At 42.2% G+C, this 24,238-nt stretch overlaps 2 protein-coding genes across 2 annotated transcripts; both read right to left on the bottom strand.

The window, feature by feature from the left end:
- Window positions 1-407: 407 nt before the first annotated feature.
- zmat1 (zinc finger matrin-type 1) lies at window positions 408-7,929 on the bottom strand (the record flags this gene model as incomplete). The annotated part of the gene is made up of 8 exons (XM_083668481.1): window positions 408-2,007; window positions 2,098-2,508; window positions 2,679-2,769; window positions 3,257-3,517; window positions 3,837-3,984; window positions 4,310-4,396; window positions 4,659-4,765; window positions 7,788-7,929. 8 exons carry the CDS (start codon window positions 7,927-7,929, stop codon window positions 1,440-1,442), a joined length of 1,815 nt encoding a protein of 604 aa, XP_083524607.1. The 3' UTR covers window positions 408-1,439.
- Window positions 7,930-12,807: 4,878 nt separating this feature from the next.
- gnrh2 (gonadotropin-releasing hormone 2) lies at window positions 12,808-14,361 on the bottom strand (the record flags this gene model as incomplete). The annotated part of the gene is made up of 3 exons (XM_083668899.1): window positions 12,808-13,010; window positions 13,523-13,606; window positions 14,224-14,361. 3 exons carry the CDS (start codon window positions 14,359-14,361, stop codon window positions 12,972-12,974), a joined length of 261 nt encoding a protein of 86 aa, XP_083525025.1. The 3' UTR covers window positions 12,808-12,971.
- Window positions 14,362-24,238: the final 9,877 nt, after the last annotated feature.

The raw sequence follows: 24,238 nt of genomic DNA, 5'->3' as shown, positions 1-24,238 counted from the left end.
TTAAGTATTATTTGTCTGAATATAGTTTTAAAACTATGGTTTTAAGTGTACAGGTACTTTAAAAGGCACAAATCAAAAAGGGTTTTTGTACATGGAAGTGACCTTCCATTGTAGACTAATTTATGACAGGGATATCAATGGAAGCTTTCTTTACAGCCTTTTAGACTTCATAAAGTTTTTACTTTTGCAAATTGGGCTCTGGAAAAGTAATTATTACATTTAGCATATCTGTGAGTCTAATAAAAGATAATGTACCAGATTATCTTTTTCTTGTATTTTATTTTGCCTTTCCTTTATATACATACAGTAAATTATTCCTGAGTGCAAGCATTCTTCAGTTCTAACACATTCATACAGTCAAGCTTGCAGACTGGAATAATAACAACAACATCTAAGGGGAAATCATGTACATTTTGTTTTTCGCTTTATTTGTCTAACAGACTCCATTAATGAAAATCGACAGTACCAACCAGCAGTTACCATAAGTATTTGCAATTATTTACTCTCATTGTCTTGTGTGTGAGTCTGTGCAGAGTACACAGGTACTCCACACCCTGTAGAGTTGTTTCAGACAATCTCTACATTTCATCAGTTTTCAGATTAACCACACGTTTACTTTTATTTTCATTGAGCAGAAGAAGAAAAGAGAAAAGAAAGAAAACCATACGTTACATTCATGTGGTCATGGGTTCATTAGCTCGAATAATCACCTGGTTTAATGAAGATCAGAAGTAGTCACATAGCTTCCACCATCACAAACTAATCAGCTAGCCACCATCTTCTGACAGACATAGAGGGGTACAAATTATGTTGCAGACAGGAAACAAGGCTAATAGTCTCTTTCATCATGGGTTAGTCAAAGTGCTCACTAGACATGGAGGGACAGATTACCTAAACATGCTGGGTAGAGACAGGTCCATGCCATTAAGACCAAGAACACTGAAAGCGTCTGGTTTACAAAGTGTTTGGAAATTAAATGTGTGTAATAATATAGATAAAAAAATAGCATGTGTTATAGATAACACATGCTATTTTAAGATGTGAAGTGAGCTTCAGTGGCATTTCCAAATGACTCTTTCAAACAGAATAGATGCAAATGTGCAATTAGAGTCGTTCTGGGCAGGTTGAGAACATAAACCTGACATTTGACTTGAACCAGTCATAAGGCCTACATAAGCCTGTCAGAAGCATGCCATAGCATGTGTTATGAAGTAACAGTCGTGGAACAAAATGTATACATTCATGACACAAACAGTTATCTTTGACTCAGTATATGGCTGGCCAGCTCGCATACTAACAGGACACAACTGTTTTTGTCATGACAGGGAGCATAATGGTCACAAACTTAAAGTCAGCCGTCATGATGACTTATGGCGTCTGTAATGTCACCCTGATGACAACTGCATGATAGCCGTCAAGTGTTGCTCTGCCACATGGCATCACAAGCCTAGGGACTCGTCCCATAGCTTCTCCTCCTCTGTCCTGGTGTCCACTTTTTCTTTCGTTCTCTTCTTCTCTTTCCTGTGTTTGGTTTTAGACTGCTTGGCCTGCTCCCTCTCTTCGGACTCTTTCATCTCAGCCTGCATGTGGAGCTCCGTCTCCTCTCCTTTCCCTACCCTTCCCTCCGTACTCTCCTCTTTCTCCACTCTCCTTCCTTCCACCTCTTCCTCCTCCACCCGGCTTCTCTTTGCTCGGTGCCCCTCTCCTTGTCTTTTGCTCTGGCTTGGTCTTTTCCTCTCCGTCCTCCTCCTCCTCTCTTCCTCCACCTCTGTGTCATCTTCTCTTCCTCTCCTCCCTTCAGAGTCGTCGTCTCTTATCCTTTTCCCTCCCTTGCTCCTCCTCCTCTCCTCCTCATCCGAATCCTCTCTGACCCTCCTCTCTCGCTCCCTCCTGCTCTTCCTCTTCCTCCTCCTCTTCCGCCTGTAGTCGCTATCGCTGCTGTCACTGCTGCTGCTACTACTGCTACTGTTGGAGGTGGAGCTTGTGTAGGAGGAGGAGGAAGAGGGGCTAGGATGGTCCTTGCCCCTCCCTCTCCCTCTCCCTCTCCCTGTCCCTCTCCCTCTCCCCGTCCCACTCCCCCTGGCCCTGGTTGTGGACCAATCAATGAAGCCTGGAGAAGCTGTCCCAGGGAGTAGGGGTTGAGTAGGGAGGTGGGGGTAATGGGTATTCCCTCCAAAACCAAAGTGAGTGGGCCTAGCCTGATATGGTGGGCACCAACCTTGAGGAGGGTAGAAAGCAGCAGTGTACGGATTATAAGGAGGGTGAGAGGAGGGAGGAAGGCGGGGGACCGCTTTATTCACTTCTGTGCCGTCACCTTTGCTAAGGTCCCGTCCTCCTTCCTCTCCCTCCTCCGTTCTCTCTTTCTGTCCATCTCTGTCGCAAACGCCAATGCCGGTCTTGGGGGCCAGTCCACGGGCTTTCTGGACCTGAACATAGTCGGCCAACTCATCAGCAAAGTTGTCGTATACCTTCTGTTGAGACTTGCAGAGATCGGCAACTTTCTTCTCTCTGTTGGGGGTGGAACAATAAAGGTCCAGAGTTACTACACTAACACATGGCAGAACCAGGAGCTACATTATTAAAAGAGCAGAAATACACTCAAGCGTATTGCTATCAATCTGTCTCGACTCTTTGAGGTGCAAAAGTATGTCAGGTGATGGGCATGGCTGTTGTCTTACTTGATCTGGTGTTTGTTTCCTTGCATGTGGGCCTGGAACATCTCCACAGAGTTGAGCTCAATGTTGCACACCGGACACGTGTACAAGTTTGCTGCAGCGGGTAGAGAACAGGTGAGTGTGAGTCAGGGTGAGAACACTGAAGAAGATAATATTTTGAGTCCATGAGAAAGCACTATACAAATCTATTGTATTATTATTATTATAATAACTGGCTTTGGCTTGATACTAAGAAAGACGCTCACACACATCTCTCCTTTTGTCACAGATATTTCTTGTGAATTGACCAATGTTTCCCAGACGTGGGTCAAATGCATGAGTATGTGAGGGTGAGTAAGGGTGAAGATAAAGATAACACTGGCTTTGGCTTGATACTGAGAAAGCTTCCTTTCTACCTCTCCTCAAAGTCTATTGCATTCACTTACTCTACAAAGTCCAGTGTCAAATCAATGGTCAGGTAAGAGTTGATGTCACTGAAGTGCATTAACCACGTAGATAAACCGCACCCTGACGACCACACAGTGAAACATGAATCTAACTGAACCGCTCTTGTGACTGCGGCCTAAGCGGAGGCACCATACCTTGCTGGGCGTCCTCTCCCAGGTCTCTGAGCATCTGCTGGCGGGAGTGGTTCCTCTGGTGCTTGCGCCCGCTGTAGTGCTGCTGGGCCATGTGGGGGTTGTTGAAGGAGGCAGCGCAGAGGCGACAGTGCTTGTTGGGGTCGTTGAGGTCCACCTCCAGGCTGTCCTGGTGGGGTCCCTTCCCCCCATCCTCCTCCATGGTCCTCTGGTCAGTGGTGGGGCCTAGGAGGGTCAGATCAGGGCCCCTTTGAGCTGTGGTGACTGGAGAGAGAAAGAGAGATGCGTATGTTCATGTCATACGCTGGTAATATCTCCAATCTCCAATGTGTTTATTATATGTGTTCTGTTCTACTGGGCGGTGAAAGTTGGCTAGATTTGCCTTTTCATGTGGGAGGGGTATGTAGACTGTTCGTATCAATTTGCTATAGTAGGACATTGGCTGTACATTGATTGGAATTCCAAATTGAGGAATTTAACTGAATTCCATTTTGCTGTATTTGCGTACTTGCTAGGTAGTGGGATGCAGACTATAGGCCTACCTGTCTGTCCAGTACACAGTGGGATGTAGGGCTGTACTTGCCTGTTGGCTGGGTGGTGGGATGGAGGCCTTGTTTGCGAAGGTTTTTAGCATGGACCTTGCCGTCGTAGTGCTGGCGGGCCACCACTGGGGAGCTGAAGACCATGCTGCACAGCTCACAGAAGCGCTCTCGGTCCATAGTGACTCCTCTCTGCTCAACACAAAGGGACACCACACAAACTGAACACAGTGGAATGCAATGGAACACTGATTGAGCACAATAAAACAATACAGAGGACACATCAGACCTGGGTTACATCTACGTCTGGCGCTTCAGCTGCACTTAGGTGATGTTAGTGCCTGGTGCAATGGAAGCGAGGGAATAGTCCCGAAAGTGCAAACTCAAAGCTGAATCAAGTGCATTTCAAATACTTTCACATATTTCATGCATTTCACCCACGTTTGGGAAACACTGGTCAATTCACAAGAGAAATATCTGTGACAAAAGGAGAGATTTGAGTGAGTGAGTGGCTTACCTGGAGACCACTGGCTGGGTCTTTGTTCAGCTTCTCATCTTTCTTGGTCTGCAGATACAATCTCAGTTTCTGGGCATGCTTCTTCCCCTACAGCCAGAGGAAGAGAAGGGGTGTTACACCAGGAGCTCAGTGCTGTACCTGCTCCCGTGGTACGTGATAAAACTCATACAATGTCCACACTGAATACCATGAAGGAAAATACGGCATGGTTGCGTTAGACTTGGGTAGGTGCTACACATTGATACTGGTGGATGAGGTGAGTCACCCCCGTTCAATGTCAAACCCTTACTGAACGAATGCCATTCATTTTCATTACAAAACACAATGGATTTATGGGGGAAGAGCACACCTCATAGTGTGAGATCTTCTGGGACTCAAACAGCAGTACGGCCTCACACACGTGGCAGTACTCATCTGTCAGAAGGCCTTTCAGAAGCTCACCCTCACCCAAGTCTCCTAGGGATAGAAAGCACTCAACATCAAATCGCTGTGTAAAAATACAACACTAAAAACACCCTCAATGTTTTACAGACAGTATACGCAAAGTAGTACAAACAGTACTCTCAAAACAAAGAGAAACCTTTGACTCTACAAACCACAAACAGTACATAAAGACACAGCACTATTTCTGCATGTTTTCACTGTCATGTGTGACCCACTGCAATGTTTGATGCAATGGACTATTTGTTCCACCATCAGATTTCCCAGGCCCAGATTTAGCCTTCCCCTGGACCCAGATGCAGTGGAGATTTTCCATTAAGCAAGTCATTTAGTTCAGAACTGGGCTTAATCTGGCTCAGTGGGACCAGCCTCAATTAATTCTTATTTAGGCCTTCCTACTGAGCAATTATCATTATCTTAAGTATCTTTCAATCAAGTCTGCATTCAGCCTACATCTATTCAGTATCCTACATTTGATAGATGTTGTAAGACAACAATGGATGCTGCTCATGTGATGGCGACAGTGAAAGCATAAACACAAGCAATTAACAGCCTTGGTTTGTCATGGGGTTGGTCAACCAGGTGCAGCCACAAATCCATTTTCATTCTATTCAATCTTAAGATTGAAGTAAATAGAAACTTAACAACTGTCTTTAATGTTCCCTCTTTAGATATTAGCATTACATGTAGATGTGATAGTCAACTACTTTAAATTTCTGGGGACGCAGACATTAATATGGCACTGGGTTACAGCTTCCTTGGACCAAAAAAACAAACAACGGAATGTCAAGCGTTGGTTGTCTTTACTCAAAATGTCCTCACTCACAATACCATTTTAATAGTTTGATTATTAAAATATCATTATAGAATGCAATATATACCTTGCAGCCAGAGCCTGAGAGAAGTAGAGGAGAAAGTGTGATTCCACAGAGGATTTGGCTTAATTTGATAAAGCTATCTTAACATTGACTAAAGATTATTTTCTATCTTTGGATCTAACCTTGGGTGATTTACAGCACAACAACTGATTTCAACAGTATCGCAGTGCTGTTCCATTCTAAGCAGAAAAGTTGATCACTTCTTATATGACACTGTATATCACATATTTACTTTCATTTAAGTGTGTTTCTTTGATCTTCTTCGTCTGAAGGGAGGTTAGCGGTCTTCTTTTGTTACTCGTCACGTTTAATCTCGACAGATTTTAATCACTCCTCAACTGAATTCCACAAGTCACTTGGTTTATGTCTTAATTCAATCACAACATAAGCCTGGTATTGAGAAATTTTGACCATGGACCATAACAATGTTTAAATGAATCCCAGGACAGACTTCACTGCATTTTTAAAAAGTAAAATAGATATTAAAATAGATTTTTAGAGAGTGAACATTGACTACACCACCACACATTGAGTGAAACTGTCAGGGCGAATATATTTCATTTGACAGGTGCCTGAAATAGCATACGCTTCACATACAACTGTCTGGGCAATTCACACATTCTGCAATATTTCAAAAAGCTATGGTTGCTTGCTCTCCTAATTTGTTTAAGGGGTGCATAGAGAGCGATTCCTCTTTTTGATCTGCACACCGACAGTAGCTTTATGAAATAGTGATGCATATCAATATTGTGATCTAGGAGACACAAACTGCTTCAAATTAATCTTTGTGAGGGCACTTGAAAAGGATTCTCTTCATGCAATTTTCAATTATACTAATTCAATTACCAATTGCATCTTCCACTACCATCATGGGAAAAATAAATCTATGGGGTCCACACACATTTGGATGTATACAGATAATCTGCTTTTAAGTACTTACCAAATGCAAACCACAACATTTTGGTGATGGTAAACAAGGTGGCAGAAATAGAAGGCATCTTGATGTTAGGAAAATATCAACACAGGGACAGTGTGGGGCATTTTCAATGTGGATAAAGTTGCAACTTCTCTCTCAAAACGTGATTTAGGTCTATATATTGATTAGAGGAGCTATTGTATTACAGCAACAAAGTATAAGGAATTTAAAAAAAATGTTTTTTGCTACCCAGTGTATGTGGGTATTCTTTTTTCTGAGGCACTATTTATTCCCTGCAGATATGCGTGCACCACTTCTGAACAAACTAAATCTTTTTAACAATTAAATGAAAATATTTGTTGTAGTAATATGTTAAAGGTTACTGAGCATTATTGAGGGATTAATACTTGTTAACTTATTTCCATACTAAAACGTACAAAAATAAAAATCAAAAATATCACGTTTAATGACAGGACCAAGGTAACATGACAAGAGATGGCTAAGGAGAAGGCTATCAGTAATTCAGGGCCTTAGTTGATCAAAAACATGTCAAACTTTAAGCACAGAGTTCATGAATAGCAATATAGAATGCAGTTTAAAAAAAAGAAATGGGCATCAGTTTTATAATTAATAGGATCCTGGTCACTATTCAAAAGTTTGCTGAAATAAAATGTAGAGTAGCAACATATTAGTAATGTGATAATTATGCATCAGTGCTTTTTGAGCATTGGCATGTCATGCATACGGTCAAAGCTTGAGAAATTAACTTTAAGCTCTAGTTACATTTTAGTGTTAGTTAACTGTAACTTTGACTCAACTACCTAGCTACACTAAATTTGACTTTTTCCCAGTCTAACTGGGTGACTTCTCCAAGTCCTCTTCAAGACACGGCTAGCAACTCCAAGATGCTAGCTAGCTAGCTACTAGCTAGCAGTGGCACGTTTCGTGGGGCAAAGGTTTGTAGCTAGGCTAGCTAACTTAGCTAACTAGCTATAGCTGTGTTATTGGGGATGTCTGTACATTCATTTATGTTTTCCTAGACAGACATCTGCAAACGAAGATGGGGAAGACACGATCAATCACCCGCGGAAACGTTGCGGTAGCTACAGACAAGCTAGAATTGAAGCTGAAGGGTCCAATTTGACATTGACAACAGATGCTAGCTAGCTAACCAGCTAGGTACGTTAGCAATGCTAAACTGGACTTCACCAGACCTGTCATTTCACGTTCTTAACGAACTCACCTTCAATCTGGGAACTATTGGTATTATTAGTGTTTATTACTGTGTCAGCATCTGATGAAGAAGCTAAGTTATTATGAGGAATAACATTGTTTTCAGTATCTGCCTCCGCGAGTTGCGGATCACAGATACTTTGCTCCTCCATCTTTTTCCAATGAAATGGGCATGCGCACAGTGGCGCGAGAATTTGATGGTAATTTATGCCAAATTATGAGTAACCTTTACAGAAGAATCACACTTTTGCAATTTATCTGTTAAGAGAAACATTTTGTTCTAATTATATTCACTTTCTGTCGTCATCAGCTTATTCATGCTCGGTCAAAAAGCAGGAAAATTGCCTCCCAACTAATTAGCGCTAGGCTTCTACATTTGGACTAAGTGGTGAAGTCTGTGTCCAGACGGAGGAAATTAATTTAATCTTGTTTAACTCAGTGTGTTGCTAATAGTATTGCTGTGGCTATCCTGCCTGAAGTCCTGGGGCCTAGTTAATGTTGAAAACAATCTGCTTGAAACCAATTGCTGTCAATCTCCAGTGGGAGGGGCTGAAACGTCTCTGCAAGGTACTTAAGTGCCTACTCAGCTCTGACTAGAACTAAGTACATTTGGACTGAGTGGTGAAGTCTGTCTCCAGACTGAGTCAGCGTGGCGACTTCTTAGAAGAGATGGATGTCCTTCTCAGCTTCTTCCCTGAGGACAGCACACCGCTTACACTACTGGTTGACATCAAAATCCAGTCAGACAAGCTTCACTCGTCTGGAGTACTTGACCTTCTCTCCACCTTCGACTTTACCTTGTCTTCACCAGATCCTCCCATACCTTCAACCTTACTGTTACCCCACTTCCAGTTTCTGATCATCATTTTGTATCTTTCTCCCTTCCCCTCAAATCACCCCCTCCCAGTCAGACTCTAACCACAATGTATCCTCTCGTCGCAACCTGTGTACCCTCTCCCTCACCGTTCTCTCTTCCTCTGTCTTATCCTCCCTACCCTCTGTTGAATCCTTCTCCCTTCTATCCACTGATGCAGCCTCCTCCACCTTCCTGTCCACTCTTTCCTCATCCTTCAACTCTCTCTGTCCACTCACCTCAAGGCCAGCACAATCCTCTCCACACGCTCCTTGGCTGTCTGAAACCCTGCAAGCTTGTAGAATAGGGCTCCAGGCAGCTGAGAGGAAATGGAGTAAAACCGGCCTCCCTGATGACCTAAAACCTTATCTCTCTCTCCTCCTCAACTACACCTTCTCTGCATCAACTGCTAAAGCGTCTTACTACCATTCCAAAATTCAATCCTCTGACCCAAGGAAACTGTTCTCCACATTTTCCTCAGTCCTCAACCCACCTCCTCCCCTTCCTCCCTCCTCCCTGTCTGCTGATGACTTTGTCACCTACTTTGAAAAGAAGGTTGATGACATTAGCAGGCTTTTCTCTCTACCTCTTGCCAACATTGCTACCACTCCTCCCAAACCTACTGCGCTACACTCAGTCTCTGGTTTATCAGCTCTTTCCCCCCTCTCCCCTGAGGATATTCTAAAACTGGTCACATCCAAGCGGGCAACCACATGCTCTCTCGATCCTATCTCCTCCCCCTTTCTCCAATCCATTTGCAAAGTCCTCCTTCCGTTTCTTACCATAATCAATTTCTCTCTATCCACAGGATCTGTCCCAGCTGCCTTTAAGACAGTCAAGCCTCTTCTCAAGGAACCAACTCTTGACCCATCTGCTGTTCATAACTACAGACTTCTCCCTTCTCTCCTTCTTATCTAAAACCCTTGAATGTGCTATCTCTAACCAACTGTCTCACTATCTCCTTCTTGAACAACCTCCTTGACCCTCACCAATCTGGATTTAAGGCTGGGCACTCTACTGAGACTGCTCTCTGTGCTCTTGGGGTAATCCTTGACAACCACTTATCCTGTGCGGCGAACATCACAGCGACAACACGCTCCTGGAGATTCTTCCTCTACAACATCAGAAAGATACGTCCATTCCTCATGAGAGAAGCAGCACAACTCTTGGTCCAGCCACTTAGAATCTCCCGCCTTGACTACTGCGACACACTCTTGGCTGGGCTCCCCGCCTCTGCCATCAGACCTCTGCAGCTCATCCAGAATGCTGCCGCCCGTCTGGTGTTCAATCTCCCCAAATTCTCCCATGTCACCCCCCTCCTTCACACCCTTCATTGGCTCCCGGTAGCAGCTTGCATCAGATTCAAGACCCTGGTGCTCGCCTACCAGGCGGCAAAGGGAACAGCCCCTCCCTACTTGCAAGCAATAGTCAGCCCCCAAACCCTTGCCCGATCACTCTGCTCTTCCACCTCGGCTGGCTGCCTGGCACCGCTGCCTCTACCTGGATGCAGCCGGGCATGGCTTTTCACTGTCCTGGCACCCCGGTGGTGGAACGAGCTTCCCACTGCTGTCAGGACTGCAGAGTCACTACCTATCTTCCACTGTAGACTGAAGACCCATCTCTTCAGGCTACATCTTGACTGTCCCTCCTAAAGACCTCTTCATCCCCACTACCCCCCTGTAAAGTTTCTCTACTGTTATATAATAATAATATTTTTTTATCTTTCTTCTTCTAGCATTGTGACTACCAATGGCCATTGGTCCTAGCATAGATTTGTTTTTCTTACAATGACTGATGTATAGATGATTCACTTACCTTTGACAAATGTACTTGTTCGAAGGATAATGGATAATGGCTGTGCTAAATGTCTAAAAATGTAAAAATCTCACATTAGGCTACCTGACAGGCTCCCTTTCTCGTTGAACTCATCATCTTTCTTCTCGAATCCGCAGGACATAAAACATGTCGATTTTGATATATTTTTTTGTATACGCTTTTCATATTAACGCAAAATTAGTGTTCTTCACAAGTGGTGTATCTTTGTGAAATGTCAACGGAGCACTGAGCGAACGCCGAGCATTTCATTTTCAAACCCTTTTACGTTCAATTTATCTCATATCACCTTTATTTAGCTTTCTATGGCCCGCGGAAACAATTTTGAAGACGACCACCACAACATGTACATTCTTAAAAGGTGCTGCTAGACAGCGGCACCGCTCTGCCAACAGTGCTCGGTGCTTATTATCGGATACATTGGGTTACGAAATCAGACTTTTTAAATCCAATGTTTATGATATGTTAGATACATAGCACACGGAACGATTCACAACATGAAGAATCATATTGTTTTGATAAAAATGTGTTTTTATAACATGAGGAAATGGAATTTCACAACCAAAGTGCGGTTTCTCTCACTCTGGTCAGTAATATTTTCAGAATTTAAAAACACTAATTTTAAGAAAATGAGTTTGTTTACTTTGCAGCGGGTGTGGTTGGTACATGAACAATGATGACGTTTATTGTAATATAAAATAATATTTCTATTCTCGTATTTATATGTATTATCCATAATAAGCCATCTAAACGTATCATTGGGATGTAACCTTCCCCAGTCCTTTTTCCTTTGGCTCATTGATGTGATTGAACTAAATAAATGAGAGCAGTACAGTGAGGACACTAAAGGGCCCAGGCTAAATTCATAGCTTCCCCCAAGCTCCTACCCCTTCAGTGCTTGCAGATGTGAAGGAATCAGATACTGACTGGGTTTAGGTGTGATGTGCAAAGTCAAAAGATAAGATCAGATCAATCAACGAATACAATGTGCGCACAATAGAGAGATACTGCACACAGCAAAGTACATTTACATTTATGGCATTTAGCAGACACCTTTATCCAAAGCGACTTACAACAAATACATTTGTTTAAGTAAGTGAATCATCTATCCATCAGCCATCATAAGATAAAGTAATCAATGCTCAGACCAGGGGCCATAGGCAGTCACAATGCTAGAAGAAGGAATTTATTTTAAATTATTTATTTATTTTTATTTATTAACAGGAGAGGAACTTGTACAGGGGGGTAGGGGGGTGAAGAGGTCTTTAGGAGGGACTGTTAAGATGTAGCCTGAAGAGATAGGTCTTCAATCTACGGCGGAAGATTGGTAGTGACTCTGCTGTCAAAGTAGGAAGTATCTCTGAGGAGCAGAAGGCCGGTACTCAAATAAAAAATGACAAGCAGTGGAAAAGTACCCGAGACAGCAAATCTAATGACCTCACTCAGTCCCTCTCTTGCTCCCTGTCTTATCATATGGGCAGCCAGCGCCCATCCTGAGGTCAATGTGTTTACTATGGCACTTGGACTGAGCAGCTTGGACTGAGTCAAAACACATCCTTCTGGGGACAGAGACAAGAGAGAGGGCCTGATGGCGCAGCCTATAACTGAGCTGACAACTGGAATACCAATGCATCATTAACTTAATTTGATCATCTTTTGCTCAATGTGAATTGTGAATTCCTTGTAATCGTTTGATGATTGAATGTCATTTATCTTTTGTTCCGTTTTCTCCATCCTTCCTGAGAAATGGCAGTATGCTGGACCAACATTTTAGGAGATTGCTACAGTGCTGTGTGATATCTGCCTATGTTACTAATAGGCATTACAACCGTCAACTTATTTGTGTTGGGTTAGGGCCCAAAGTATCGGGTGCATGACGCCCCTGCTTGTCTGATCTTGACAACATCTCTAATGGAAACCAATGTTGTTGTAATAGAAATATGTTGAATGTATTTGCTCCATTGTTTCCATGTTGTAAGTGGCTGTAGCATGCGGTGATCAGTGACAGTGCTTTTAAAGCTTTGTTCATTAGTTCAGCCAAAGAAAGTCTCAACGTGTTATAAAATGAACCTCCACCAGGATAATTCAGTGTTACAAATACACCCTGGAAATGATCAAAGTAAAATCTTAGGATAATACATGCTGTAGCAGGGTCCTTGATAGCTGCTGTTCTTTCTTGCTCCACATTCTATACCTTAATCAATTGAAGAGGACAAAGATGAAGACATTGATATCAAAATAGATACTTTATTACAGGAAATACCTGTGCATGTGACATTTGTAATTCCTAAAGCAAAATGGGATACCACTAATGAACAATTAGTTGTTAATGCTGGTAAGAGAATGCAAGGACCAATTTGGGATGTTATAAACCACAATGTTGGACTTGGAGACAAAGGACAATAGTGGTCATATGAGAAACAAAGTAGGATTGGAATAATGGTTTCCATGGTAGAAAAAGCAGGCCATTGGATCCAGGACAAGCTTATTGGCCACAGTGGGTTGTTGTTACTTTCTCTTCTGGAATTCTCTGGCCAGGGCATCCAACTGCAAACAGAGTTGAAGTAAATGTGCCATGTAGTATTTTTCCTACTCAACATAAGATAAGATAAAGATAAGGCTACAGACATTTGATTTGAAGGCAATCAAATCTTATTATCTGTCAAAATACACCGACAGTGTTGCATTCTGTATAAAGTTGTGCTTATCTGAAGAAATAGATATGTTAAATATATATAATATAATGAAACAGTATCTATGAAACACCTTATAAAAAATACATATTTTCAGAATATATTCAGCTATTTATTTTAGAAAAGCTATTATTAAAACCACAAAGTCATACAATCTGTGGTTCACTATGTTCAATCTGTGGTTCAATATGTTTTTTTAAATGAGGGTAGTAAAAATGTGTCACTGTTTTTTTGTTTTTTTTTAAACTACCAAGTGAGAGCCTCTCTTACACCACGGTAGTAAAACTGCCTCTGCAGGCCACCTAATACCGTATCAGTACATGACTGTACTTCTGCCTTCCCCTCCATACAACCACTCACACTCACAAGAATGTTCCTGAGGATATTTCTTTGTTGGGGTCTCAGGTAGCTGCATTCACCTGCCTCACAGAGCTTAAACTCCTCTGAAATCTGAGAGGTAAAGAAAACGAGGGGTAGAGAGAAAGTTTGGGGGGAGGGGAAAAGGAGTCATTTAGTGATTTTCTGCCAGTCCACACAGTCCAAAGCTTGTTTGTCCACAGCCGAATATTCGTGCTAGGTTATGTGTGTTACACATTTTTTCAGATTCATTATTTTTGTAAATTTCACACAGATTTACAGCTACCTGTCGGCTCTCAGTCCCCTGACTAAGGCTGGGTACAGCCGCACTGCGTCGGTGTGTGTTATTATTCTGGCCATGCAAAAAGCAAACATTCCATAAAGGCTTTTTAACCTTTCTACACGAGAGAGTTGAATTTTGTTTTTGCCGTTTTTATATTTCTTACAGGCTGCATACATTTGGGTTTTTCAACATTACAGCTTGATATAGCAATTATAGTTGCTGACTCATCTGCATAAGAATGGCGGAATAAATGGCTGACATGATCCAGACAGGCAATGAACACACACACACACACACACACACACACACACACACACACACACACACACACACACACACACACACACACTGTACAATCGGAAGCACTGAGATCTGGTTGAAAAAGCTCTATATGAATTCAAGTCATTGTTATTCTGTTGTGACCCACCTCTGAGGTGCTGATTGAGTCCAGCTCCCTCTTGCCCCCAGGGTACCAGCCATGAGACCAATGCTGAGAGGAGGACAACTGCACCCCCAGACACAGCAACAACCCCAAGAGCAGCACAAGTCTCGCCACACATGCCATTGTAGAGCTGGGTAAGGAAGGAGGGAGGGAGAGAGAGAGAGAGGGTGAGACACCCGCCAACAAACTATGGATGAGAGGGTACCTGGCAATAGAAAATGTACTGTTAGAGCTAGAGAAAAGGGAACGACTACAGTGTTTTAGGGTGAGAAGAAATCTATCTTTGGTTCATGACCATTGGTTCATTGGGTCTTTATAAATGTTATGTGCTTTCAGGTTGAATTGGAAGTGGTTGGTAATGATACCAAAGAAATGTGATGAAACTTTAGCTGATCAAATATAAATATACAGTTAATATGAATATATAAATATCAACCCTGTTTCCATTTGGAGACCCACCACCACATTACTGGCTGAAAAGTACCTTCTTGGAAGATTTATTTTTCTATTTTCTCTCAAAATCACACGGATGCAAAAGGGTCTGACCAGGCTTTGAGTAGCTAGTTCGCAGATCCATGACCAGAGGCTAATGTCGTCAGACCTATACTTACTATACTTAATGATAAAACCTTCCCCAAGATCACACTATGAACCTACTAACATCCAGATAGAATTCTGGACCGAACTCACAGTAAAAGTAAATCTGGCACTCTTACCTTTGATCCTTTGTCTGCTTATCCCTCTGCTTTATGGAATTGGTCGTCACTGTAGGCGTCTAGCAAGTCTACCACTTCTTCCTTTCAATCTGTCTGTAACTTAGTGGCAAATCTCTGTCCCAGTCGTAGTGAGTGTTGTAGAGCTACTCTGCTTCTCAAAAGCCTCCTCTTTCTCCTCCTCAATTTATGTCCCAACCTGATGCTTACCACCCCCACCCCCCCCTCCCAACCCCGCCCATCCCTGACCCCTTTGCTCCTAGCAGTGCCAGTGGTCAGCTGAACAGCCTTGGGGGACGAGGGACGTGCGTAAAATCCACTCAATTCCAATTATCATCTTCAAACATTCTGACCCCCCCCCATGGGACATCCTTTTTCACTCTCTGCCTAATTCACCCCACACACACCATCACCACCCTTACACCAAAATCAACACAGACATATGCAGTGACGTACATTGAGGAACATACGTAAAACAATGTCTACAAAATCTCAAGTGATGCCTAATAATGTGAGGTTCACTCATCACCATGTGGAAAATGCCCATGGAAGACAAAACACATAAATCAATTGTGTTTTTAAAAGGAAACTATGGTACACGTTGGAAAAGTATGCCCCTATTAGGCTATAATATGTATCAATTACAAGGCACTGTATTGGAAACATACTATGACTAACCTACCCAAATCTAATTATCTTGCTGTAGCTAGCAAGACGGGTTACTGCACTGTTCACTACATTGGTGTTAGCAGTCGGATGGCGCCTGTGAGGCCAGAGATGTATCCTTGTGCGGGACTTGGAATAGAGAGGCATGAAGGCTTGTTCTTCAGTATATACTGTAGGCACTTCAGCCTCTCCACAAAGGAGGCTAATTCTCTTGGCCAGTGAGTCAGTATGGGAAACCGGAGACCGTCCGTTCTATCCTTGCTCCGTACAAGCTACTCTACCTCTCTGTTCGTTGCAGTACATTACAAATATACACTGACCGGCCACTTTATTAGGTACACCTGTTCAACTGCTTGTTAACGCAAATATCTAACCAGCCAATCACATGGCAGCAACTCAATGCATTTAGGCATGTAGACATGGTCAAGACGACCTGCTGAAGTTCAAACCAAGCATCAGAATGGGGAAGAAAGGTGATTTAAGTGACTTTGAATGTGGCATGGTTGTTGGTGCCAGACGAGCTGGTCTGAGTATTTCAGAAACTGCTGATCTACTGGGATTTTCATGCACAACCATCTCTAGGGTTTACAGAGAATGGTCAGAAAAAGAGAAAATATCCAGTGAGCAGCAGTTCTCTAGGCGAAAATGCCTTGTTGATGCCAGAGGTCAGAGGAGAATGGCCAGACTGGTTTGAGATGATAGAAAGGCAACAGTAACTCAAAGGTTGGTGGTGGTGGTGTAATGGTGTGGGGGATATTTTCTTGGCACATTTTGGGCCCCTTAGTACCAACTGAGCATCGTTTAAACGCCACAGCCTACCTGAGTATTGTTGCTAACCATGTCCATCCCTTTATGACCACAGTGTCCCCATCTTCTCATCGGGATAACGCGCCATGTCACAAAGCTCACATCATCTCAAACAGGTTTCTTGAACATGACAATGAGTTCACTGTACTCCAATGGCCTCCACAGTTACCAGATCTCAATCCAATAGAGCACCTTTGGGATGTGGTGGAACGGGAGATTCGCATCATGGATGTGCAGCCGACAAATCTGCAGCAGCTGCGTGATGCTATCATGTCAATATGGCCCAAAATCTTTGAGGAATGTTTCCAGCACCTTGTTGAATCTATGCCACAAAGAATTAAGGCAGTTCTGAAGGCAAAAGGGGGTCCAACCCGGTACTAGCAAGGTGTACCTAATAAAGTGGCCGGTGAGTGTATATAGTCATTATCATTTCACACCATTTTAAAGTGGCTCTAGTCAGCTTATCAGAGAGAAAGACAGAGGGTCATCCTGTTTTTTACTCTGTATTTGCACCTGTTCCCAATGGTGTTGTGGCCTGTCCCTCACCTACCAGTGACGGTGAGACAGGGTGACCATGGGGACACTGGATGACAGCTCACTAGCAAACACTCCAGCAGCCGACATCTCTCTCAATTACAGTGTGACAAGCGTTTTTCTTGTGAATTTGGGAGAGTTGCCCAGCTTATTTTCATGTTTGAAATGCCAGTCAAGTTCCTATTTGCGAAGTGTTTGACAAGCGTGTCTGGTTTTTGTTGACATAGTTAATCTGCTGGCTACAGCCCAATGACATGGGACAGCCTGCGTGAGGGGATGAGTCACCAAGGAGACGCCCAATGAGCCTTAGCTGAGCCTACGAACATGAGGTTAGAACAAGGACCTTTTTAAAGATATGTGGCCCTCTGTTTAGAAACTCTAAGGGCCCCAATTTGCTGGAGCAAGTAGTGTTGAGCAGAGCAAAAAATACCTTACACCTCAGAATAGTCTGCAGCATGATTGACCTTGTTTTAACATGTTTTTGAGAAAACTGTGATTATTCAACCTAGGTTTTAGTAAACAGTCTGAAAATGCATTTGCATATCATGGAAATGTTAGTTGCAGTATTCAAATCTCCCATTGTCTTATGTCTCATTGCGTCTAATATACTGTAAATATTATAGTGAAGATGGAGGACTTCGCTCCCATTTTACATGTTTGCACATTGGAGCCCTAAGTCTTACACCACTGCAGAGATGGGAAATACCAGTCCTGAATTTAGAGTATCATTGTCATTGAAGTTGGACTGTGATTAATGGAAAGGAATCAAGTGTGTTTAGTGCTTGGCTGAACTAAAAGCCTGAACATAATTCAAGACCGGAAATGCCCACCAAAGACACTAGGAACCTATCAAATGCTTCTGCTCTTTAAAAAAAGGAAGTTCTACCTAGAACCAAAGAATGTTATTTGGCTTGTTAAGAAGCCCTTTTGGTGGTGTGCAGAACGTTTGGGACATGGAACCCAGGGGTTCTTAGGGTTCTCCCTAAAGAATGTAAGAGTGGCGCTGCGCCACACTGTGAACTTTTCAGCGCCACTATGTAACCATTACGAGGTAAATTAAACTATATATTTAGTAATGATAGAGTAACTATCTTTGATCTCGAAAAAGGAAAGCGAACTGATGTTCCTCAGTGAATTAATCGTTTTACATGCATTTTGACATGAATAAACGAGTGTTGGGTTTTGATAATGCTATCCAGTGCCAGCTGTTAAAAAATCCTGGGGAAATCCTGGTTGTTCTCCATGGCAACAAAATGTGTTCTTCGAAGGGTTCTGTTACAGGGAAAAGCCTAAGAACACCCTTTTTTCTAAAGGTGTACCACACTGAGTGGATTATCTGGACTGCATTACAAATTTCCCTTTGGGGACAATAAACCTAGTGATTGATTGATTAGTCTCACCAACCTCTACCATGGATAGCTTTGTAGTCAATCTCCCTTCATGAGCATTCCAACACTTTTCCTGAATGATGCAGTGGGGGTAATTAAGAGTTACAAAAGCAGCATGAATATTTGATTCAGGGCAGGGGTTCAACAATGATTAAAACCCAGTCCAACCAAACACTCAATAATAGTTCCTGACCTGGATGGGCATAGGAGGACCAGGCAACAAGCCACACCACCATTAGTCATCATTGAGAGTAGCCTAAAAAGAGCACTAGACTGTCAGCATGTGGCGACTGAAGACTGCAAGCACTGGTCACACTTTGTTTCCATTAGGGTTGTTCTTAGCCTGCTACATCAGAAACATCAAATCTGAGATCAGCATTTCTCATTAACTAGTTGTCTAAGTAAGTGTATCAACTATTCGATAGTCATCGTAAGTAAAACCATCGATAAGAACGTGCCATGGGCAGTCATAGTGCTAAAGAAAGGAAGAAACTTTATTATTTAAAAAAAAATGTATAACAGTAATGTAGTGTGTTAGGGGGTGGAGAGGTCTGAGGAGGTCTCTACGGCGGAAGATAGGTAGTGACTCTGCCATCCTGACAGTGGTGGGAAGCTCATTCCAACAAGACAGAGAAGAGCCGTGACTGAGCAGAGCAACCACTCTGTCCTTGTAGAGATGGCGGTGTCAAGTGGCCAGAAGAGGTGGAAGAACGGAGTGATCAGGCCGGGGCTTGGGGACTGACCATCGATTGCAGATAGGGAGGTGCTGTTTCCTTTACCGCTCTACTAGGCGAGCACTAAGGTCTTGAATCAGATGTTGCTACTAAATAAACCAGACATTCAGCTGCTACTGGGAGCCAGTAAAGGGTGGAGAGGAGGGGGGTGACATGGGAGAATTTGATTGAACACCAGACAGGCTGCAGCATTCTGGAAGACATTTTTGCATTTGAGCTAATTTTAGGAGTGTCATAGCAAATGGGGTGAACACTTATTGACTTTCAGCTTTTCATTTTTAATTGGTAAATATTTAAAACAAATATTTTTCACTTTCACATTTTAGGGTATGTGGTGTAGATCAGTGACAAAAAATATATATTAAACCTATTTTAAAGTCAGGTTATAACACAACGAAATGTGGAAAAAGTCCAGGGGGTGAATACTTTTATAGCACTGTACAAGCTTGTGGTGTAGTTTGGCAGTTAAAACAGTGCACTGCCATTTTAAAAGCAGGTTCAGTGGAACTGGGAGACGTGTAGGCAGGCAGGGAGGATTGTTCAACATTCTGATCAGCACAGTGTGTAATTAATTCTCTATTCAACTGAGGGACCCTACAAAGACAAGGGTATTCATTCAGCAATCGCTTCAACTGTTATTATGGTGCTCAGACTCAATTCAACTTATTGTGTAATTTGTTGAAGAACTTTTTGCATTTGGGCTAGTCTCACATAGCCATACCTCCCAAATGGAAGCAATCCAAATCTTCAATGTTGCAAGCTAGCAAAATAGCCCTACCCGGTTGGAAAAGACGACGCACACAACAAGCAACCATCTACGGGCATGTGGGGGAGGGTTCTTGGAATGTAACGTCCACAAAAATTGTAAGCACATTTTCACAAATTAATTCTGTTTTGCCAGAAGTGTGCTTTATACACAAAATGGAGTCAAAGAAAGCATTACTCTGCTTGAACACTTTACTTAAAGAAAGATGATGTTGTATTTACCTACTACCTATTTACCTATGGTAAAAGTTTACCTCCTGGCTATGGTAAAGGTTTACCTGCTGGCTATGGTAAAGGCTTACCTGCTGGCTATGGTAAAAGTTTGGTGTATGAAGCTTGGCCAACAGTCTGTGATGTATTTAAATTAAAACATTTAGAAGTCGATGGTAATAGTAGTTTGTCCTCGCTGTGTGGAAACATGGCCAAGGTATTTCATTGGTTTAACTTGTGGCAAGGCGTCACTCATTTCTGGTCTCTATGAGGTTACATTTGGGCTAAGTGTACGAGTGCCATTGCAAAGGGATTGAATACTTAGGTAAAACAATCTGTTCTCTGTGTTTTTGTCTTAAATTTCTGAAAATATTTATAATGCACACACATACATTAATCAAGGCATCAATGATAAAATCTCAAGCACTTTATTAGGTTTGAACAGTATCTTGCTTAGAAAGGCCATTTGGCATTATATAATTATATATAATTTTATCATATATATAATTATATATATACATATATTCAAATTTTGAATAACAAAAACACTAGAAAACAAACTGATGCAAATTAAAAATAGGATTTTCTTAAGACAATAATAATACCAAATTAAAAATAGGCAAAACAAAAAACATTTCAAAATGGTCCCAGTACAGTTTTAATATACACAAAGAAATAAAAAGAGAAATTAAAATAAAAAGCAAGGCAGCAGACAGGAATGAAATATAAATAACCTTACATTATGTACAGAAGGGAGTGGGGCAGTGACCGGTTTAGGGAAGACAAAACCAGTCCAAGGGGTAAAGAGAGAGGGAGAAGGAAACTGTTTTGGGGAAAGAAAGAAATGTTGAGAGAGATAGGATAAGGGAGAGAGACATCTTTAGCTGTCTCACATAGGAACAGATCAACAAGTTCAGGACTAAAGAGAGTTTAGGGGTGAGAGACAGAGACTGGTTGTTGAAGCCCCAATCCTCCAGTCTCTCTTCCTCCGTCTCTGGTGAATGTAATGTCCTGTTGCTCAGGGAATAAAAAAAAAAAAATGCTCTACTGGGGCGTTGCTTGCGTCACATTTAAAATGGCAGCCAGCAGGGGGATGGAACAAGGGCCCAGGCACACCTGATATCCCTTTATAAGAAAAAGTTAAATGGTGCGACTGTGATGTTGTTGTAAATGGTGCACTCATCAGTGCATGAGTGTGTAGGGTTAAGCACTTCAGCAGAATGGAATGGAATCAAGCCATGGAGCCAAGATGGAGCTGGTGTACAAAACAATGGAATGGAATGGAATTGAATAATGAATTGGAATTGGAGGTGAAAACCCCACATAGGATAGCTGAAAATGGAATGGAACTTCACGGACCCAGACAGTCAGGATTGGACTGGAGCAGACGTGAATTGGAGAATCAAGGTCTTTTTCTTGGTTCTGTGAAACAAACCCAAGCAGAAGCTCTCTTGTTTTAGGCTATGTACAGAGTGCTTGGCCAATATGCACAAATGGGTAAATGTATGGGGTGGAAGGGGGGACCGATGGGTAAATGTCTGGGGTGGAAGGGGGGACACATGGGCAAATTGGCCTTTTGGTTGACACCAACCAACTTGTTGAGGGAGAGAGGTGCCCCAGTGACATTATTCTCTACTAAAATCAATAACCCGTGAGGCACTTTCTTGGTTAACTAGAGTGAAGCCTTAAGTCAATAGGGTTGGGTGTTGGCTCAGTGTCTGTCTGAGGAGACGGGTTATCACATCTGCCAAACACTCAGAAGAGAAGACAAACCCATAGAATGGAAACTGGGCCGATAGAAACGACCAACCGACCGTTTGGCTAAAACAACAACAACGTGGCACTCCCACTTTGGCACACACACAGATGCCCACCCTCCCATGTTGATTAAACAATATCTAACTCCAACAGAGGAAAAAAACAAAATGGCACCAATCGTAACACAAACACTTGCAATGCTTTGGAATGAAAGTCGATCTGACGATGGCCACGCACCTACGGCTGTGGGTTTTAGTGACCAGTCATTGCAGTGAAATATTCACATCAAGGTCATACATTTGTTTACTTGAAGGACCTAGCTAGAGGCCGTATCTAGAGACTTTCAAGCCACTTTAAATTTGACAAGTCATTTCCTATCTTGGGGCCAAGTTACCCATCCGACCTCTGTATCATTGGTTCAGTCATTTCAAGGGCTTTTTGGTGCAAATATAGCAAGTATTCTAACAAATCAACAAAAATGCAACAATGCTCAATCTAAATAATGGTGCATTTTGTGGAATTTCATGGGTTAGTCTCAATTAAATCACTCCATTAAACTTGAACAAATAAACAGTTGGATTGTGCTCCTGCCATTTTGATTACAAAAATATAAGTGAAGGAACCTTTAACCAGTTCATCCAAACTCTAGAATATAAGAGGGTTTTACATGGTGCATGTATGTGAATACACAGGGCTTTCCTTTGGCCTAATTACAAACAACACTGAACTTCTGTCGCAGGCTGTTGAGCTGTGGACTGGTTAACAGACCAGGGATGGGGTTGGTTCCATTTGACCTGAGGAACTGAGGAAATTGCTTGAAATTCAACTGGTGAATCGAGAGAATCCTTAAAAAAAGGGGCAATATCAAGTCATTTCCTGAGTTGACCAAGATGAAATAGAATTGACCTCAAACCTGTAGCTAACTGACATCATTTATCTTTCATTACAATCACAACTCCAGATGGTGGAACGCTCAGCAGTGGCCTCATCTAAAAAGCATAGCGTGTGTTTCAAGCCAAGCTGTGTTTCAAGCCATAGAAAAAATAACAATCACTGCAAACATTCCATGGCACACTTCAACAATAAAAGTAACAATGTATCCATTTTTTAAGAATATCAATGCAACAGCAAGAAAATCTTCAGTAATAGTGACCTAGACATAGATGATAATGAAATTCTATAAAACACTAAAATATGACACTACACTTTCAGGATGCCAGAGCAGTTGAAATACAAGGAGGGGGGTCTGCAGATGGGCCAATCTTTTAAAGCTATCACAACTAACCTATACCAAAAAGAGATGGATTTAATTTAATACAAGCTCATAGAACAATACGAAAGTAATGTATAGGGAATAACATTTTATTGTCTAAGCCATGAAAAATATTAACATTCATAAGAATTGGTCCGTTTCCAAAATGCATGTTTACTAGCATCCATTTTGAGAAACAGAAACATGCCTTTCATGTATAATCTACTGTATGTAGTTTCATTTATGGACAAATGTAAATATAAAGACATGGCATGTCAATACATGGATCTCCAGAGGTACATTTTAAAGTCTTTTCTGAAAGATTCCACATAAATTGACAGATTTGATGACCAATTCTTACATTTATTTCGATATACCTCTACATTTTACCCATCTAATTTCTATAGGTTTCAATATGTATCTCTTTTCGGTAATGTTAAGTGTAACTTTCCTCCCTTTTTCCTTAAACCACTCCAAGGCTCTCTACATCCTCAAACACAGCAAAGCCAAGTCTTTGTTACTGAATGGGGACAGACCTGGCTGGTCACAGTCTAGGATGACTCTCGGGGTGACAGAGCTCTGGCGCTGTTGGACTGAGGGGCTTTGGCACACCTGGGGATCAGTGATGACCCCCGGCCCTGGCGCTGCGATCCAACGTTTCACAGCTCCCTTTTAAAACACACAGGAGTGTTTGTGCCCTGAGAATGCGTCGGCTCTAGGGCTCTATGCTTGTGTAAACATCTTTCAACTTCATTGCACAGAGTGTGTTTATAGGATGGGTTTGGATCAAAGAACCCAGAAGATCTAATTAGAATGATCCTTCTCACACCATGGTTGGCCCATCATCTCTTTCTGACTGAGCGGAAAACCTCAAGGGTTTGGAAAATGTGATTGGTGACGCTGGTGTGTGTGTGTGTGTGTGTGTGATAAATCATAAGTAAGTGTGAGATAAGACAGGAGAGAACAAAAGGCATTCTGATTGGCTCAGAGCCTCACCTCCCAGCCAAAGCGAGAGTGTGTATCAGATGAAGCTGTATCAACCACTGAAGTCTCACTCAACTTCAAAAAAGAAAAAAAAAGAAAAGAAAAAAATGAAACACCACAAAGAAAGCCCCAACACCATTCCCTCGACTCCTGATTTTCAACCTAAGCCTCTAAAGCGCCAGATTTATA

Source organism: Argentina silus, assembly GCF_951799395.1.
Source record: "Argentina silus genome assembly, chromosome: 4".
NCBI lineage: Eukaryota > Metazoa > Chordata > Actinopteri > Argentiniformes > Argentinidae > Argentina > Argentina silus.
Note: the sequence above shows the minus strand (reverse complement) of the source record. Positions and strands in the feature narration are given on the sequence as shown.